At 47.0% G+C, this 20378-nt stretch overlaps 1 protein-coding gene across 1 annotated transcript in view; it reads right to left on the reverse strand.

Moving 5' to 3' along the window:
* Nucleotides 1-19966, reverse strand: part of Rgs9 (regulator of G protein signaling 9) — a 66572-nt gene extending 46606 nt beyond the window's left edge. Inside the window, exons 1-5 of the mRNA XM_028761289.1 lie at nucleotides 19910-19966; nucleotides 5030-5126; nucleotides 1424-1474; nucleotides 297-403; nucleotides 47-98 (exon numbers count right to left, since the gene is read on the reverse strand). Coding sequence (XP_028617122.1) covers nucleotides 47-98; nucleotides 297-403; nucleotides 1424-1474; nucleotides 5030-5126; nucleotides 19910-19966 — 364 coding nt within the window. The remainder of the gene's footprint in view (nucleotides 1-46; nucleotides 99-296; nucleotides 404-1423; nucleotides 1475-5029; nucleotides 5127-19909) is intronic.
* Nucleotides 19967-20378: the final 412 nt, after the last annotated feature.

Consider the following 20378-nt stretch of genomic DNA (forward strand, 5'->3'; position numbering starts at 1 on the left):
GCGTGTTAGGTGAGAGCAGAGGCACATGAACAAGTGAAGTATTTACCGTAGTCTGTGTCTTCAGCTGGCCACTGTTGAGTGGGCCAGAAATATGGCGTCTAGAATAGAAAGCAGGAAAATCATGGTTACCTACGGAGCTGGGAACATGTGGATTCCCCAGCCTGGGATGAGAAAGATAGCCTTAGACCTCGGTACCATTTCTAAATTCCTGATCTTTGAGGATATAAGGCTAACTAGTTAACTTTGCAGGGAAGATCTACCTCCCATTACCATGTAAGGTCAAGATTAAAGCTCACCTGAAATCGGTAGAGACTGCTGTCAGGCTTGAGGATGAGATTCTTGGGGTCTTGCAGAGGATAGATGTAGCCATACTTGACAATAAAGTTGCCCAGGTTCTGTGCCTCTGGGGAGAAGGAGTTTCCAGATAAAAGTTAAAAATGGAACCGAAGCAAGAATTTGTGGGTCAGCATGTGACCACCAAACTCCAAGAGAGCGGCCCATCCTTACAGCATAAGACCTGAGGCCTGGGACAGAGGTTCTTTTTTTAAAGATTTGTTTGATTTCTTCCGTACATGTACATGGATGTAATGTGATGTACGGGTTTGTATGCATGAGCATGTACATGTGTGTGAGTCAGGGGTTGTGTCAGGTGTCTTTATTTTTACAGATCAGGTCTCTCGATGAACCTAGAGCTCACCATTTCAGCCGGTGAACCCACAAGATCTCTCCTGACTCACCACCAGCTCCCAGTGCTGGGATTACAGACTCGTGCTGTCTTTTGCACAACTGCTAGGGGTTTGAACTCAGGTCCTCACGTTTGCCAAACAAGTACTTTACCCACTGAGCCATCTTCCCAGCCCATGCCCTTGCTGCTGACTCTGGCTGTTTTATCCATGAAGGTCCTGTCCTGTCTCGCCAACCGAGATGTGCACTTCTTTTTTTTAAAAAAAAAAAAAAGGCTTTTTTATATATTACATGTAGATACTCTGTCTTCAAACACCCCATAAGAGGACACTAGATCTCATTGTGGATGGTTGTGAGCCACCATGTGGTTGCTGGGATTTGAACTCATGACCCCTGGAAGAGCAGTCAGTGCTCTTAACTGCTGAGCCATCTCTCCAGCCCATTTTTTATTTATTTATTTATTTATTTATTTATTTATTTATTTATTTTCTTTTTGGTTTTTCGAGACAGGGTTTCTCTGTGTAGCCCTGGCTGTCCTGGAACCCACTCTGTAGACCAGGCTGGCCTCGAACTCAGAAATACACCTGCCTCTGCCTCCCAAGTGCTGGGAATAAAGGCGTGCGCCACCACTGTCCAGCAAGATGTGCATTTCTTAATGACTCGTGCAAAGCCTCCTTTTGACTTTCCCCTTTAGTATTGCATGCATGGCAACCAGTAACTGCATAGGCGAAGGCCTCACCCAGGTTAGAGATCCAAAGGCGCTGGATGATCCATTGCAGAACATCACCTCCTGCAAAACAGAGACAGGAATCTGATCAGCACCGTAACTTCTTAGCCTAGCCCAGGACTACCATGCCCTCCTCCACAAAGTGCATCCTCACTGTTTGGTGGTGGTCCTGTCCCTGAGCAACACCACCCATTCATTCAAATAATTCAAAACAATTAATATCCACTGAGGCATGACCCCACCAGATAGACCTGCAGCTCACCCTGCATTATACACTGTCTTTTATGTATACGTGTGTTTGGTGTTTGCTTGTTTGCATGCTTTTTGCAGGACCTTACTAAGTTGCCCAGGCTGATTGTGAAATCATTCTATACGGTCCAGGTAGTCGTGAACTCACAATTCTGTTTCCATCTCCTGAGTAGTCACGCTCAGTCTTTACCTCACTCGCTGTACTTATCCTTTTGCCATAAAATGGTTTAAAGACCACTCCCCATCAAGTAGACAGTAAACAGGCTGTGTCTAAGCATAAAGAAAAAATCAGAGTCTAGGCCAGCTAGGGTTCTGAATGGAGTTTGGATACATGAGAGTGAACCAGAATGGAGGATAAGAATTAAAGGAGGGCTGAAGGCAGGGATGGTTCTCTTGTATTCAAGTCTCCAGGTACGACACTCAAGAGCCAGAGAATTCTAAATTCAAACCTTAAGGTTGCTGCAAAGGTACTTTTATCCGAGTGGAGGAGGGAACCTATTTTAGTAACATCTTGTAGGTTGATACAAAACTTTGGAACATAGAATGTAGGCTCCTTTTATACTTTTGCCTTGGGCCTTGCAAATCTCAGGTTCTGGCCAGGGAACTGCACAGAGCTAAGACTGCATAAAATGAAAGGCAGGGAAGGATGAGTCGAGAGAGATGGTGCACTCAGCTACACACCCCTGAGCATTTCTGTTTATCTCAGGGTGGAGGCAGAATAAGTCCAGAGAAGTCTGAGGCTACTGTAGAACCTGTGGGAGCTCTGAGCTTACTTCTCAGCCTGAGGCCTCTGGCCTCACAACCAGATGCTTTCTGTACAGGGGCAGTGGTGTCTCCGAAGAAAGACAAGATGCCCGAAACCAAACTCCCCAACTCAGACAGCACCTGTAAATGTCAATGGCCACATTCCCTGCATCTTCAGCCTGATTCCCAAAGGCAGAATCTGGTCCCTGCCTGCCTGGGGACTGGCCCCCAAAGCATGCCAGAGATGGTCACAGCTTGAGATCCTATCATCTGTATCTTTGTGGCTAGTGGTCCTAAACGATATTTCTCTCTTTGGAAGTAGAGAAAGGATATTTCTTATGATCTCTTTATATTCCCTGGACATAATTACCTGATACAGTATGGGTACGTAGGGACAACCTGTATCTCTTCCTTACATATTTTGTAGGCTGAAATGGATGACCAGCCACTGTCTCTGTCGGTACCCACACGCCAAACTATTGGTTCCAGATCCTCATTCCCCCGCCCCCGTGCCTCTCAGCTTTGACCCACCCAAAGTTGGTTGCTCCAAAGCAAAAATCCTTTATCTAAAATTCTGCTTAAAATCCTAGGCCTGTGTGTGTGTGTGTGTGTATGTATGTGTGTGTGTCAACCAACATTCCATGCCATGCCTCTCTTTAAAGGCGTGCAGCTTGCAAGACCGCCTCAGGCAGACATCAGACTGATTAGTACTCTCTGCTGAGGAGCCCAGGGCTTTCTCATCCACTTAACTGCTTCCTGAAATAGACCAAATGAATTTACAGTGCCACCAGCATCTGTACCGAGGGGACTGTGCTGGCAGCAAGGCAGGCTGGCTGCTCAGGCTCCACAGCCGACTGTTCCCGGAAGCCCTGGCGCCTGCCATTGAAGAAGCTGTATGCACCGTTTGCTACCATTGCCTCTGCCTTGGCAGGATGGGGACTCCTCCCTCATGGTTCATTTCTACAGAGGGTGAAACTCAAGTGAAGACAGGGAAGATGGGCAATCTCACCCAAATCTAAAGTCACATATAACCCATATGCAAGGGAGGAAAAGCATGTGTATGTGTATGGCTTTTTCACTGTGAGGTATGAACTGTACAGCGTGTCCCTGTCTGAGAGAAATGTCACAGGAGTGAATGAACCTGTGCTGCTCAGGGGCCGGGCATGCAGCAGATGGCTGATGGGCGGTAAAAGCCTGATCTGTCCCTCCCCATGTCTGTTAGCACTTGTAAGAAAGTTGGGATAGGTATGACCACCCTGATGATTTTTATTTTAAACAACAACACATTCAAAGCAATCCGAAGGATGATGGGAGACAGCCCGTCTCTGCAACAAAGGCACCTCGTATGAAAAAATGCATAGTCCAAGTGCTGGGGGCTGCTCAGTTGATCAAGTGCTTTGCACACAAGCTTGAGGACCTGGGTTTTTTTTTTAATTTGTTTGTTTGATTGATTGATTGATTGATTGATTGATTGATTGATTTGTTTTTAAAGCCAAGTGTGGCAGCAGGCATTCTGGGGAGACAGATGAGCAATCTCAAGGGTAGTTAGGGACCCTGTCTCAAAAAGAACAAAGAAAACAGTGTCTAAGGAACAACAACCAGGCTTGACCCTCTACAGACATGTGTGGGGGGTGAGGAGAGGGAAAGAAAGAGATGCTCAGTGAGGTCATGGATAGGGGCGGGAATTCACAAATCCCTGGTTCCCAGAAGCTATCTGCTTCTGCAGGCAACGTGCCTCGCCGTGACAAAAAGCATGGGTAACTGAGAAAGCAAAACGCATCCTTATGCTCACACACAACACCACACACACACTAATGTCCCCAAGTGATACCCTGGGTACCCTTAAACCCTCACACAAGAAGGGACTAGGGATTCTGCCCCATAGGGAAAGCTCAGGAGGGTCTGAGCACGGATTAGGAGGGTGAGGGAAGAAAGACAGAAGCCCCCCTTCCCAGCCAAACAGCAGTAAATATTTCAGTTTTGTAGACTCAGTGCTGTCTGAGCACAGCCATATATTTGGGCTCCATAGCTGGAATGACACAACAGCCGTAGATTACATGTAACAGAAATAAAGCTTCACTTACAAACACAGGGAAGCTGTGGGCAGTTGGGCTGTGTCTAGGTTAGGTTTCTATTGCTGTGATAAAACTCCATAGCCAAAAGCACTTAGGGAAGACAGGGGTTTATTTGATTTATATCTTATGTCATAGTCCACTGAGTGAAGCCAAGACAGAGACCTGGAGGCAGGAACTGCAGCAGAAGCCACGGAGGAACACTGCTTACGAGCTTGCTCCCCGTGGCTTGCTCAGCTAGGTTTCTTATACAATTCAAGACACAGCAGTGGCACTGTCCCCCTCCATGGGCTGAGTCTGCCCATGTCAATTACTAAATAAGAAAATATCCTATAAATTTGCCTACAGGCAATCTGATGGAGGCATTTTCTTAGCTGACTTTCCTCTTTCTAGCTAACTCTAGCTTGAATCAAGTTGACAATAACAAACAAGATAATAATAATAATAACAACAACAATAATAATAAAGCAACCAGGACATCATGTGTGCTCAAGTTTGCCAGTCCCCTTGTGGGTTTTGTTTCAAGTCACATCCAAGCCACAAGCCACATCACCTGTCATGGCATGAGGGACACTGGTGACCAAGACTCTCTGGTTCTGCATTCTGACTCCAGTCTCTGGGTTCTGCATGTCCTTTACAAGTGCTTCAATCTGCAAAACAGAACAGGAGGAACCTGCTGAGTCAGACTGTTCCAGAAGCTTTTCATAACACCAACAAGATCCAAACATGCAAAGGGGACCCAGAGGCTTCCAACCTGGTGCAGGAGCCAAACAGACACTAAGCAGCTACGGCACAACCAGAACCACGCGTGTGCTCTGTAGATAGATGCTTCCCTGCCTGGAAGGCCCCAAAGAGATGGATTCTGACCCAGGGAATGTACAGAGCCTCAAGAACAGACTGCCCTCAACAAGAAAGATTTTGAAGGACAGAAAATGAGAGCACACCACAAGAAGAGGCGGTGGGAAGCAGTGCCCGTGACTTTGAGAAAGGAAGGAGGTGAAGTGTTATTTGAAGTGGGAATGGCAGGTGGAGACCAGGTTACAGTGGTCTTCACATGCCGCTCTCAAGTTAGTTTTTGGAACAGCAGGTGTTACTGGAGAGCAATGGGTCCATCACAAAGACAAGGAGGCAGAAGGAGGTTTTCCAAGGTAGAAAAAGGGTGAGATGGTCCCTGATCCATTCAGAGTTGCTGCAACCATCCAGGAAAGATATCATGGAGTTTCATCCCCTGCGACCACACCCTCAAGCTGCACCAGCATAAGAGCTGATGAGCCTCTGAATCAACTAGAATGGTTCCCGTAGTGAGAATTCTGAAATTTTGATTTCTTCACACACACACACACACACACACACACACACACACAGAGAGAGAGAGAGAGAGAGAGAGAGAGACAGAGACAGAGACAGAGACAGAGAGAGACAGAGAGAGACAGAGAGAGACAGAGAGACAGAGCGGGGGAGGGAGGAAGAGAGAGGGGGCAATATTATAAGAATCCCAGGTGTAAGGAGGATGTGGGGCTGCTTTGCACTGTCTGAAGTGGCTGACTATGATTTGCCCTGTGCTCTAGCAGAGACGTAGTTTTGCCAGTTGCAGATAGTTTCTGAGATTGTATGTCGTTTGGAAATCTGGGAACTTTTTCAGGTGGTATATAAATGCTAAGGCCCAGAGAGGTGGGGTTGGTGGTTGCTGGTCACTGGGGGTAGGGGTGGAGGTGGGAGTTGGTTATGATTTATTAGTAGTCATGCTCAAAGAAGAAACAAGAAAAAAGAAATTAAGACTCAGGGTTCCCTCTCCTTTCTCTCTCTCTCTCTCTCTCTCTCTCTCTCTCCCCTCTATCCTTCTTTCTCTCCTATCTAGTGATAGGGGTGATAAAGGGTGGAAAAAAGAAGAACCCACAAATTAGCAAAGACTAGCTACAGGTTTCTAGGATCCTATTCTCACCTTTTCCTCTAATATTCCAGGAGGCCTACTCCTCTGACTATTCTACTCAAAGCTGCAACTTCAGCACCCTCAGATCTCCTGGCCCCTGGTTGCTTTTCTATAGCATACAACTTCTAACACGCAGAGCAGTTTACTTTGGTCTGTTGTTTATTAGGTGTCTTCCCTTTGCACCTGCAAATTCAGCTCTCAGAGGCTGGTCTTGCTCTGTCAGTGTTTCCTGCTGTATTCCTGATGCCTGAAGGAGTGTCTTACATGGTGGTAAACAAGCACTAGACATACAAATTAATAAGCAAACGAAGGCAGCATGAGGAAGATGGATAGTGGTCGGATAGTTGAGTGAGAGATGCTGGTAATGATGACAAGGTTTGGGTCCTATCTGACCAGAGCAGTTAGTTATCAGAAAATAAAAATCCCAAAGAATGGCTGGGAATGTAGCTCAGTGATGGAGCATTGCCTAGTATGATGGAAGTCTTGGGTTCAACCCCAGTGCACAGATGGGGAGTAGAGAGAAGAAGAGAGGAAAAGGAGCTGTCAGGAAAGACTGGGCAGGGGCGGGGGAAATGAGAGAAACACATCACTTCTGCCTTGCATGATTACAAAAGGCTGCTGAGAGACTCTCACAATGTGGAGATGTCTGCCCCAAATACCTGAAAAGCAAAAGTCATGAGACAGAAAGGTAATGAACAGCCAAGAGAATGTGGAAGCCAAAGAAAAATGACAAACGGTCCAAGGAAGCTGGAAGCATAGGAAGAGAAGACTCACAGGGAGATTGCCTTAGCCTTACTTTTGTTAAAAAAGACTTTTCTCTTCTGCCAGGCATGGTAGTACCTGCCTGTAATGTCTGCATTCGGGAAATAGAGGCTGGAGGATCACTTTAAGTTCCAGGCCAGCCACAGCTACATGGTGAGACCCTGTCCCCGTAAAACCTAAATAGAGGGCCAGAGAAAACGGCTTAGCAAGTAAGAACACTTACTGTGCCAGTGTGGAGGTCTGGCTTTGAGTCTCAGAGCCCTCATAAAGGTGGGTGGAGAGAACCAACTTTATAAAGTCATCCTTCTGTGTATGCATTGTAGCGCACATACCAAACACCCCAACACATGGACTCACAAGTAATAAATAATATGTTTACAGTTTTAAAAGCCAATCTAATAATATTTCCCACAGAATATGGTGACACATGACAATAACCCTAGCACTTGGAAGGTAAAGGCTGTAGGGTTGCTACAAGTTTGAGACCAGCCTGTTCTACATAGTGAGTTCCAGGCCAGCCAGGGCTACATAGTAGGACTTTGTCAAAAAAAAAAAAAAAACCATATAGCAACAACAGCAACAAAGTAATATTTCCACTTGGAAAAAAAAAAGCTAATGGAACTAAAATCAGGTGAGAGATGGTTTTAAGCAGAATAGACATTTTTGTATCAACAAAGGAAATGACCTAGATGTTTCTACTGCCATTTGATGTTTACGGTTGATACTAAGTCTCATGTACAGGGCTACTAAGTCTCAAATGTCACCTCCTCAGGAAGTTCCTATTAATAGACTATCATAGTCCTTCACTAGACGTTGCTGCTTCCAGTGGCCATCAATGTTCTAAAGCAGGTATATCCCTGGGGAATGCTGGGAAAACAAAGAACAATGGCAGTCCATAAGCCTAAGATTGCACAGGCACAATCATCTCTCTATCCTCTGGGAAGATAAGGCAGGGTCCCAGCAGATGTCACAGCCGCAGATAGGACTAGATCCAGGATATGTTAATTTACCCTAACCTATCCTATCCTATGCATCACAATGCTAAACTTGAATGTGTATGTAAAGCACAGGAAGTATTCTGGCTTGCACCTGGTTTAGATCTGAAAAGTCCCTCCGAAGACCAATGTGTTGAAGGCTTCCTCCCAAAATCTGGATGGAAGTAGGACTTTGAGGAAGCAATTGTGTCATGAGGATTCTGACCAATGGGTTAATCCAACTATGAGCTCATAATCTGACAGATTATTGGGAATGATGGAAATTTAGAGGGAGGATGGGAAGGATTGGAGACGGTAGGGTCCTTGGAGACATGTCCCTGCAAGCTACATCCTGCCTTGCCTGCTCCTCCCTCTCCCCGACTCTCGCTCTCCTACTCCTGGTGTTTAATGTTTGGACTGAGGTTGATCCCAAGTTAGCAATGGAGAGAATTGAAGCTGCTGATAAGGGGAAAATGCTGTAACAAGATACGATGAAGACCAAGTCCAAAAGGTCACATGAACACAAGCCCTTTAGAGAGCTAGGGAGGCAGCGGTCCCAGAGGGAATCTTACCAGACACACAGAAGGTGGGCAATAGGAAGATCAGATAGAAGATAGTGTCCCCAGGCTAAAGGGGAGCTCCACCCACAGGCTCAGGACCTGAAGCAGCAAGTGATAACAAAGAACCCCTCTGTCTTTCCCTGGTCCATAGCTCTATCCTGAAGTCTGTGAGCCACACATACTTGGACACACTCTCAGGACTAGCCGAGACCCATCCTCCATAATGCCCAAAGCAAGCAGCTCCCAGTTACCAGCTTCTTCTGAATTTAACAAACTTGATACTATCACAACGCCTCCAACTCTATGTGTCCTCTCAGATAGACAAGTCCTTTTGCACCTTGAAGGTGCTTGTGGTCAGAAGCAAAGTGAACCCCAGATTCTCATCCCACCTCCTGGGATTCCTTTCTCTCTTAACTGAAGAACTTGGGGCAGCTCATTTGAGCTCATGGGATCTCTTTCTCCTTTTCCGAAATGGGGGCCATGGCAACATGTGTCTCACTAATTTATATGGTTTGATAATAGCTTGATATCTAATTGAACAACTGTTAGAATGCTTTATATGGAGAGATGTGTGTGTGTGTGTGTGTGTGTGTAGAGATGTGTGAATGTGTGTATAGAGATGTGTGAGTGTGTGTGTGTATGTAGAGATGTGTGACTGTGTGTGAGTATGTGAGTGTGTGTGTATGCATACATATAAAGATATACAGGCTGAATATCCACTATTCAAAATGCATGATACCAGAAGTGTTTTGGATTTCAGCTGTGGGGATCATCACATCTACATGGTATCTCTCAGAGATGGAGACCTGTTATGTCTAAACATGAAATTCACTTTTGTTGTATCTACTGCTTTTGACATGTGGCCAAAAGAAAAAAATCTTATGCAGAATTCTAAATTATTTTTCACATGAAATAGGTTGTGTGTGTGTATGTGTATGTTTGTGTGTGTGTGTGTGTGTGTGTGTGTGTGTGTGTGTGTGTATGTTTGTGTGTGTGTGTGTGTTGTGGACTTTTTTGATTGTGGTATCAGGTTGATACTCAACAGGCTTCTAATTCTGAAGCGTTCAGCTTCAGTTCTTTATACCGTTTTGATTAGGGATGCTGGGAGCATCAGCTACCATGCTTGCAACCATTTATATTAGTAGTGTCCACATAACTGATGCATCTGTGGAACTCAACAACTGATCTCTTTAGACATCCATGGGTGAAAACCCAATCCCATCACTGAAACAAATTCAGGTACTTATTGAGCACTGGGACGGTACAAAACAGTGAAAGATACACCCCCCTAGTCCTCACAGATACACCCCCAGTTCTCAGAGATACACCCCTAGTCCTCAGACACATAACCCCAGTCCTCAGAGCTATGCCCCCAGTCCTCAGACATATACTCCAGTCCTCAGAGATACATCTTCAGTCCTCAGACACATAACCCCAATCCTCAGACGCTACCCCCAGTCCTCGGAGATATACCCTCAATCCTCAGACAGACAGACAGACACACACACACACACAGAGAGAGAGAGAGAGAGAGAGAGAGAGATTCCAGTCCTCAGACACATATCCCTAGTCCTCAGAGAGTGGTATGTAAATTAGTTAACTAACATAAAAGCAAGGAATTTGGATGCTAGGAGAGCTCAGTTCAAAATTCTGCTTCAATCTAAAGTTGTGAAACCATAATAGTGAAATTTGGGGGCAGGTGGCATAGCTCAGTGGAAGAGCACACACATTGCGTGCGTGGAGCCCTGAATTTGACACCCAGAGTCCAAACAAAGAAACCCAGAGCTGAACACTTCAGTGATTCACTCAGATCTCCATAAACTAGAGCCTACGGCTTTTATCATCTGGGGATGCTGCGGAGATCAAACTGAGATTAAGCATGGAAGCATGAAGATACACCATAGTACTTATGAGACCAAAATTACACACCGAATTATAAAGAAGGACAATGCTTATGATATTAAAAGCCAGAAGGGAAAGATGACTAAAATCACCCTCAAAACCCTGTGAGGAGGGTGGGTAGAATTGTCCTTCGTCGTGAGAGCCAGACTGTACCCCCACAGGGGGTGCTGTGGAAGAATTCTGAGCCTCTCTACATGGGGAAGTAGGGAGGCTGACGAGTGTGTGCACTCTTGTGTCCACAATAGACAGCAAAAGAGACATTGCTCAAAGAAGTTAAAACTCAACTTTAAGGATGTCCCGTGTGATCCAGCCATCCGACCCCCTAGACATTCATGTAAGGAAGCTGAAATTGGGATCTTGAGAAGAATCTCCATCCACAGGTTAACCCCATCATCATTTACAATGGCCAAGATGTGGGGAGAATGTGAGTAGCCATAAGCAAGTGAGGAGATAAGGAATATGTCAGACACACACACACAGGCACGCACACACACGCACACTGGAGCGCACTCACATACACACATATGCCAGAAGACACATCTGCAATATTCAAAGATACAGATGAGCAATGCAGATGTAATTCACTTTGGTAGAGGAATAATTCAGACACAGAAGCAGGCAGAGTGCTCATATGAAGCACTGTTTAAGGGCAAAATCAAAATCATGCTGGTTGCCTGGGGGCTAAGAGGAGAAAGGATTTGCTAATTGAGAGAGAAAATTTCAGCTAAGGGGAGTAAATCCTAGAAACATGCTGTACAATATCGGGTTGATTGGGGAGGGGGAGTGTTGTTTTTTGTTTTTTTGTTTTTGTTTTTCAGTTGATAATGCTGGGCCATACACTTAAAGCTCTAAGTTAGATCTCATGTGAAGTCTTACCACGATAAAATAAAATTGAGATGAAGAGAGGCTAACCCAGTTGCAGTGGAGGTTAAAGATCACTCAGGGAAGCCCTGAACTGAAAGTTCTTCCTGCTGCCTCCCTCCCACTCAGCCACCTTGCCTTGAAGCTGGAGGGATCCCACCTTCTCAAGAGTGTGGGCGCTGTCCTCATTCAGCACCGAGAGGTACCAGGTAGTATTCATCTTTGTTGCAAAATTAGGGCTTGCAGCTAAGCCATCATCTCAGGATCCAGGCTGGGATTAGGTGTGTGGCCCAGGCCATTCCCACACACAGGTCAAAGGCCAGCCTGTAGCCGGGACCCAGCAGCTCCAGAAACACCTCAGTCACTACTCATGCCTGTCTGTGAAAAAATGTTCCCCATTCCCAGTGCCATCAGGAACGGAAATTGAATTTCAGGGTCCGGGCAGGTAGTTCAGCCCATAAAGTGCTAACCACAAAAGCAAGAGGAAGCCAATGCCAAAAATCACCACACACCGAAAACTCCGGGTATAATCCATAGAATCCCAGAGCTGCAGAGGAAGATTCCTGGCCTATTCTAATTGGTGAACTCCAAGTTCCAGTGAAAGGCCCTGTCTCAAAAACAAGGTGGGTGGTTTCTGAGGAATAACACCCAAGCTTGACTTCTGATCTCCATATACATACGCATATATACAAACACATTTGCAAGTACACACAGCTACAGCATCAGTATTTGGGGCCTTCTGTGAGGTAAGAGCTTAAAAACATCCCAGGTCAGAGGTCATCCATGGGGTTAAGTAGCAGACACAGAATCAGAGACCCCAGTAGAGATTGGAGATGAAGCTGGGTGACAGCTACATCCAGGGAGCTGACCAAGGGACCAAGAATGTCATATGAATAGGAAGGAGTGAATATCTTGGAGGGGACCATCACGTCCGGCCCAATACTCTTACTGTGCTAATTTTCCAAGAGTTCTTAGCTATGAGTCTCAGAGACATAGAGCAAAGAAGTATCTGACTTTCTGAAGTTAAAGCCAAGATTTCTTTTTCTCATGTTAGCTACCAAACTGAAAGGATAAATTCATTGTGTGTGTGTGTGTGTGTGTGTGTGTGTGTGTGTGTGTGTGTAGGCTGGAGGACAACCTTGGCTCTTTTCCCTCAGGCCATCACCTTGCTTTTTGAGAGTCACTCATTCAGTAAGCAGGTTGAGTACAGCATCTGGGGGTTCCACTTGTCTGTGCCTCCCCTACCCTGGAGTTACAAGTGTGCACCACCACACATTGACTTTTTTTTTAATATATGTGGGCTCTGGGTATTTAACTGAGTTATCTTCTCCACCCTCAAAATTGTTTTGTTCGATGAAAGAAAGTTGTTTCATGCAAATGAGGGCCCATATATTGGAGAAGAGACGGGGTCCCACCTTAAAAGTTAAAAAACCCTGAGTTTCCCCAAGAGAAAGTCAGCAGATTTGATTCCTTGTCTCTGCAATTAAAAAAAAAAAAAACTAGTTATTAAGAATTTGAAAATAACCTTCAAAGGAGGAATAATGAGAGTTATTTTAAAAATTACAATGAGGGAGTCAGATTTCTTTCTAACAGGTGTGTCAGCCTTCACAAAAAGGAGAAGCCTGTGGGAGGGGGGGTTCATCACACTGAACTCAGGGAACATTGTGAGGGAGTCAGCACACTGGGGTTCCAATCAATTTTTCTCAGGCTTTCCCCCCATAAATCCCTTTGAGGAGTCTCCCCAGTCATTTAAAACTGATGGGATCCTAAGCTCATGGTGCCATCTCTGAGAAACTGTCATAGTTTGAGATATGTTCCCCAAATTCATATACCACCCTCAGTATCTCTGAAGACAGGTGTTTTGAGAAGGGGTGGGGGAGATCTTTAAAAGGACAAAGAGCGATAAGAGGCAGGTGTGGGGGACAAGCCATGCACAATCCTACACATCAGAGGCCAGAGATTCAGTCAGCACTAGCCTGAATTACACAGCAAGACCTCAGCATTAAAAAAACCAAAGGCTGGTTCTGGTGAGAAAGCTCAGTAAGTACAAGCGTTTGCAACCAAGCCTGCCAACCCAGGGTTAATCTCTGGGAGCCACATGGTGGAGGGAGAGAGCTGACTTCCAAAAGTTGTCCTTTGACTTCTACACGTGTGTGGTGGGGTCAGTGCACGTCCACAAAGAAACTAAAAAAGTGAAATCTTCAAAAAGTATGTTTAATGGAAAGAACAAACCAAGAATCCATGGTAGAGCTTTCATGAAACATTGAATTCAATTCCCAGGGACACCACCTCATCCATACACTCACACACAAGCATGCAAACACACAGGCGTGCACATGCACGTGCGCGCACACACACACACACACACACAGCATCTTTATGAGAAGAGGATTAGATCCTAGCTGAGAGGATGATGTGAAGACAGAACAGCTATCTACAAACCAAGGAACAGAGGCTTCTCAGGAACCCATCCCTGCCAAGGGCTGAGCTCAGATTTCCATCTTAAGGACTATGCTTTTGTTATTTAAACCACTCAGCCAGCCTGGGATTCCTGCTGTAAACTTTCATATTACCCATCATCCCTAGGTAAAGGGTAGCTACAACCATTCCCACTCTGCTCCCAGGAAGACCACCTTTCAGTTCCTCTCAAAATAAAGAATCAGCCGGGTTCCCAGGCAACATAAAAAAAAATGCCACAAAAGCAGGCCACTGCTGGGCCCCTGGATGACCTTGTGTTGGCCTCCTAGATGCACATGTTCCCGGCTGAAACTTGACTCTAGGTGAGCTGGGGACCTACAGTCTCAGAAAGGGATCAGATGAGATGGCTTTGATGGTTCATCCCACCTACCACACCCACGCTGCTCCCCAAATTAAGGAGCTGTCACTCATAGTGGAAGATCTCAGGGGCTGGAATTTTCCTTAACCCTGGAGAAGACTCCCAAGAGGACAATCATAATTACTGCTTTTCTATATTGAGTTGGGGCAAGTGACCCAAAACCACAGGATTGTTTTTCTAACTGAGGCGCTTGTGACCTTGCAAATAAGCCATGATCAGCTCAACTCAATGGATTTAAGACATACCAGACTCTATGCCTGGCCACTACATGGCGGTCTTGCCCTAAAATCTCCTCCTCCACCCTACTCTTAGCTCAGCAAGGCATTGCAGACAACCCCAGCTAAGGACTGTGGCTAGATTCTGTTTTTGTGTCCTGCACATCTCATATGTGGCCACTAAATCCTATCCCGTTGGGAAGTCCTCCAACCCACTCTGGACTACAGTCTCTGCTTCAGAATTCAGTGTGTTCTCCAGCTCATCCTCCTAAGTGATGAGTTTAGCGTCTGCTCACCATGACCATGCCACCCCTTAAATTAAGGAAGAGTGCCCTGTGGACATTTTGAGTGTGGACATTATTCGTTGAGGACCTGCCCAGTGCGAGGTAGAGTATTAATTAGTATTCCATTGCCAGTAAAATTCCCAGTTGGGTACCTATAATAGATCCAATTGTTGCCCAGTGTCCCCAGAGGCTATTGTTTCAAATGTATATTCAAACCACCTAACAAGCTCTTCTAGAAAGATGCTTGGGCAGAATATAGCTTAGGTGGTAGGGTACCTGCCTGCCATGCATGAAGTCCTGGGCTTAATTCCCAACACCACATAAACTGGGTACAGTGACACACATCTTCAGTATCAGCACTTGGGAAGTGGAGGTAGGAGGGTCAGAAGTTCCAGGTCATTCTCTACCAAATAGGAATTTTTAGGCCAGCCTGGGATACATCAGACCCTGGCTTGGTATCAGCGATTTCCAAAATGCAGCCAGAATCAAGAGGCTCTCATGGTCTCATCAGAACCACCCCTGTTGCATGTAAACTAACCTACGGCACTCATCCCTGGTTTTAAAAAACATCAAACAGCATCTCATCAAATGCAGAAAGCGTCAGATCTTCACTGCATCATGTGAGGCTCTCCAGCGTCAGCCTTTCTTACCTCCGGCCTTCCCATCCACCCACTTCAACACCCACCCCCTGCCCTCTCTCTGCCTGCTGATCCAGACTCACGGAGTCTTCCATATTGACAGGCTATCCTACATGGATGTATTTTTTATCAGCCTAAGATGTTGCTCATCTTCCTCCCTTCCCAGAAAAACATCAATCATTTTTCTAACCCAGTTACAAGCCTCCTTGTGAAACCTTACTCCTCTGAACCTGAGCATAGCATACTTCTCCCGCACTGGGTGTATCCTCCAACAATGCCTGCCACAACCACATACCATGTTTCTCATGGTTTACCCAGTATGTCTTTCCTACCGGACTCTGAGCTCCTTGGCACACCTGGCACCCAAAGCTGCATTTTGTATACCTAATAAAGAGGATAGTATGGGAGAGTGATCCCGTCCTCCTCAACAAGTCTCCTTAACACCACTGCTTCTTAATTGCTGTCTAAGCAGAAGGGAGGTACCATAAGCCACACAGAAAAGCCAAGTCACCTAGCAGAGCGCTCCTTCCTATGGCATCAAGAAATCCCCAGGGCACTGTGAAGTAAAAATGGCCAGGATAATGACTATGTTATCATTGAGATATGCAGACCAGCACCAGAGCAAAGGTCCATGGGGTCCGAGCTAATCACCCACGCTCTTCAGTTTGCCATGTGTCACTAGCTAACTCCACAGTAAATCCTGGCAGATGGGTCTCTACCTTTCTGTCACACTTGTCTTCTTGAGCCAACATCTCACACTCACTAGGTAGCTGTAACAGCTACTTTTTATGTCAACTTGGCACACGCTAGGGTCATTTTAGAAGATGGAATCTTAATAAAGAAAATTCCTCAATAGGATTAGCCTATAGGCCAGCCTGTAGGGCATTTTCTTGATTGAGGATTAATATGGGAAGGCTCAGCTTACAATAGGCAGTGCCACCACTGAGCTGGTGGTCCTGGATGCTATCAGACATCACACCGAGCAAACACTGGGGAACAATCCAGTAAGCAGTGTTCCTCTATGGCCTCTGCTTCACTTCATGCCTTCAGGTTTCTGCCTTGACTTTCCTCAGTGGTAAACTGCTACCTTTCCTCCCCAGGTTGCTTTTGATCACAGTGTTTAACTACAACAATAGTAACCCCAACTAAGACAGCAGACAAGGATGACCTTGTGCTTCTGGTCCTCCTGCCTCCACCTCCCAAGCGTTGGGATTACAAACATGCACAGCATATCTGGTGTGTGTGGACTGAAGAGTGAATCCAGGACTTCCTACAGATTCCAAGCTTCAATACCTTAAACAGGCTCTGACATGAGAGCAGCAACTCAGCTTGGGAGTATTCTCTCCAGACGCTGCATCAGGCTTGAGGTGGAGGCCTGTGATGGAAACACTGACTCACAGGAGACGAGGGCCTGCTGGACAGCACTGTCTCCTTACCTTTGGGAAGAGCCTCCATTTCCAGGGTGTTTGGAGTAATGAGGCAGGTACAGAAGACCCTTAAATTGATTTGCTAAACTCAGGGGAAATGAAGATAGCTTATTACCCATCTGGCTCACCACAGTGGTCATCTTAGTTTACAATCGCCCACATCACTTGTCTATTCCAAAGTGCAATGATTCCCTAGGGTGGGTGGGGGATTAAACTGCCTTCGAGGCATTCTGAGGGCTCATTTCTGTCCCCCCTGCTACCCCCACCTTTCTGCCTGTTCCTCATGCTTTAAAATATGTCTACTAAGAGTCAACAGACTCTCAAACTCACCAGATTCCCTGTGTCTTTACACCTCTGCACCTTGGCTCATATTGTACACTCTACCTGCAGTCTCTGTCTCTCTGTCTCTCCCTCCTTCCTCCTCCTCCTTCTTCCTCTCTGTCTCTCTATCTCTGTGTGTGTCTCTGTCTCTCTCCCTTCTTCCTCCTCCTCCTGTCTCTCTCTCTCTGCCTCTCTGTGTCTCCCTACCTCCCTCCTCCTCCTCCTCCTCCTCCTCCTCCTCCTCCTCCTTCTCCTCTTCCTCCTCCTCCTCCTCTTCCCCCTCCTCCTTCTTCTTCCCCCTCCCTCTGCCTAGATTCTTCCACTTATCCTTCAGGTCTCAGACCCTGGAAGCACACAGGCCTTCTTACAACCTCCTCACCTATCCCACACCATAAGAAAACTCTGATCGTTGTATCACACTGAACAGGCAGGGCCATGCCTGCATTTTTTCCAGGTTCCACCTATGCTTGTGCGACTGGCAAGTCACTTAACCTCTCTGAGCCTCAGTATCCTTCTCTGTAAAGGACAATAGCAACTCACAAAAACAAGATAATGCATGCAAAGCCCTGTCCACCTCAAACACTGATTGAGTAGGGATGGTACCTGTACCTGGGTCCACATACTGTTGGTCCAGGCCTTTTCCTGAAGGTCTGGTTGTCTCTCTAGCTCATGTGGATAATTGCTGAGGATTTCTTACCATAGGCTCCTGAGATGCTATAGACCTCTATTCTGTTTTCTGACCTATGGGGTTCTGTGATCCAACCCAAGACCCCAGCAGGCACAGATGGGATGCAGACAGGATCCTTACCAGGACAAGGTAGCTAAAGAAGCAATACTGTGGATGAGGAGGACAGACTATGTAGACCCAGAGAGAGACGTTGCTCTCCCCATGGACTCAGAAAAGTCTGCTTCACAGAGGAGCAGGAGTTTGGCAGGGGGGTGGGGGAGGATATTCCTGGAAGGGCTTGGGGTCCTAGAGAAATGAGGATACTCTGAGTGACAGCTCAGGGTGCCTGGGGTGAGGACACTCTGAGTGACAGCTCAGGGTGCCTGGGCTGCTCTGTTCTTCTCCTTGGAGGGCAGGAATTGAGGATGAATGACAGGAAGAGCCAAGGAGATGGTGGAAACCGGGCCCTGAGCAATCAGGCTGCAAAGGGTGGACAGTGTCCTATGTGCCTAGGAAGTCAAAAGGGCAGGGAGCATCCTTCGAGAGCTCACTCAGCTTGGGAAAGAAAACCAATGTGTACGAAGGGTGTCAGGGAGGAGGGGAGAGGCAGTGAGGACCACGAAGTAGGGTGAGTGCAGGGACTGTGTGGAAGGAGAGGCTTGGCTGGGACAAAAGGGGACAGGACAGGGTGGAGGAGGAGAGGCTGGGGTAGAGGTGAGGGGAGCTGAGGTAGACGTGAGGATGGCTAGGATGGAGAGGAGAAGAGGACAGGCTGTGAAGGAAGTGAGGGGGCCCGAGGAGGACCTGAGAGGTCCGAGGGGCTAAGGAAGATTCTGTGGAGGTAAAGTATGCCAGGATCAGGGTTGGGGGTAGGGGGTGGGCGGAGAGGAGGCTGGAGAGCAAGACACCACTCAGAAGGCCAAGGGAAAGGGTGCTTGGAAATCATAAAATCATTAGTGCTCCAGATAGACGCTTTAAGTCTCCAAGCCAGGGCTGTCCTGCACGGCAGGAGAAGACCGTCCTAGACACACTCTGAAGATGACGTTTTACTTTTGACCACCAGACTTGGGCAGCTTCTTGTTTCGTTTTAGGGGCTGGGAGCTGCACTGTCTACTCTTCTGAGTGAGACAGCCTTCCCTTCCGTTTGCAGCATGGCCCTCGCATCTCCTCTACCTGGCTTCTTGAGGAGATGACCAGGTGTGATAAATGTCCTGGTGTGCCCAGGTCTGTCCAGCTTTTAACATCTTGTAGATTAGGACAGTTAGTCACCAACTGCACCCAGTTGCTAAGCTCCAGGGGCTCAAGGCGGGGCCCAGCTTGTCACAGAGCATCCGGCTAATTCTCCTCAACAGGATAATCCTATGAAAAGTGGCATGAGCCAGTGGGAGGGCAGACAAGTGACCTGGGACTTAATCCTGTGAGTGTCTCTTCCCACACTTTCTAACTTAAAAGCCCAGAACAAAATGAACCACTTTGTCCCCAGACACGTCACCCCATAGGTACGTTCCACCGCCCACATGTCCATCGGGAACGGACACCCTGTGCTGGCCATTTGCCATCGACAAGAAAAGGTTCTAACTATACAGAAAATACACAGATTGTCATCCTGGGGGTTGGGGGGCTCTTGATCTCACAAATCACATTTTCCTGGTCTTTTTTATACACACACGCATGCACACACTTAAAAATCCTGCTGTTTGGTATTGGGGGAAATGTTCAAAATGTTCATTTAATAGCCGATTCCTTGTAACAATATCGGCTGTCTCAAATCTCCGCGCAGCTTCAAGCACCCTCCTGAGTAACAGGTTGTTTTTGGCCTCCAGCAGATCATCACGGCTGCCTTCGAATTCTCCACTATAAACAGTTTACGCGAAAACCCAATCATTATGGTTTTTAAATACAACACATAGAGCCACACAGAAGTCATTTAGTAAAATTGGGCAGCACGGAGAGACCTAGATAGTCGCCCTCTGCCCCTGCCCAATCTTCCCTTGGACACTCCACATACTGGATACCCGCCCACTTGCCATGGTCCAGGTGGGGACACCCGGGGTACCTTTTGGAGAAATGCCATCCTCGGCCTGTACTGCTGGCCTTGGTGTCGGATCGTCATTCTGGACCCTGGATAAATTCACGACCGTAACACGAATGGGAGCAAAAGGGAAAACCCCCTAGTTCACAAGCCAGTCTGGTCCGCCCCAGCCTGGGCGTGGACCGGGAGGCACAGAGAGCGGAGCGCGCAGGGCCCAGAATGCCGCCCGCCGCCCCTCGACTCTCCCTCGCACCCGCCGACATGCAAAGCAGCTGGAATTCGCGCCAACCAATCAGCGAGCAGCGCCGCGCGCTCATTAGCATGCACTGCGCGGGCTCCCACCTGCCACCAGGGGGCGGCGTCCGGCTCCACCTGGACCAAACCTCAGGTAGGAAGACTGGATCAGGGATGCTGAAGCTAGCTAGCTAGAACATCTGTCCCAGGGTGTTTGAGCCTGTTAGCCCAGGAGAAGTTATATACAGTAGTGAGACAG

This window comes from Grammomys surdaster, unplaced genomic scaffold (assembly GCF_004785775.1).
Source record: "Grammomys surdaster isolate TR1022 unplaced genomic scaffold, NIH_TR_1.0 126906, whole genome shotgun sequence".
NCBI lineage: Eukaryota > Metazoa > Chordata > Mammalia > Rodentia > Muridae > Grammomys > Grammomys surdaster.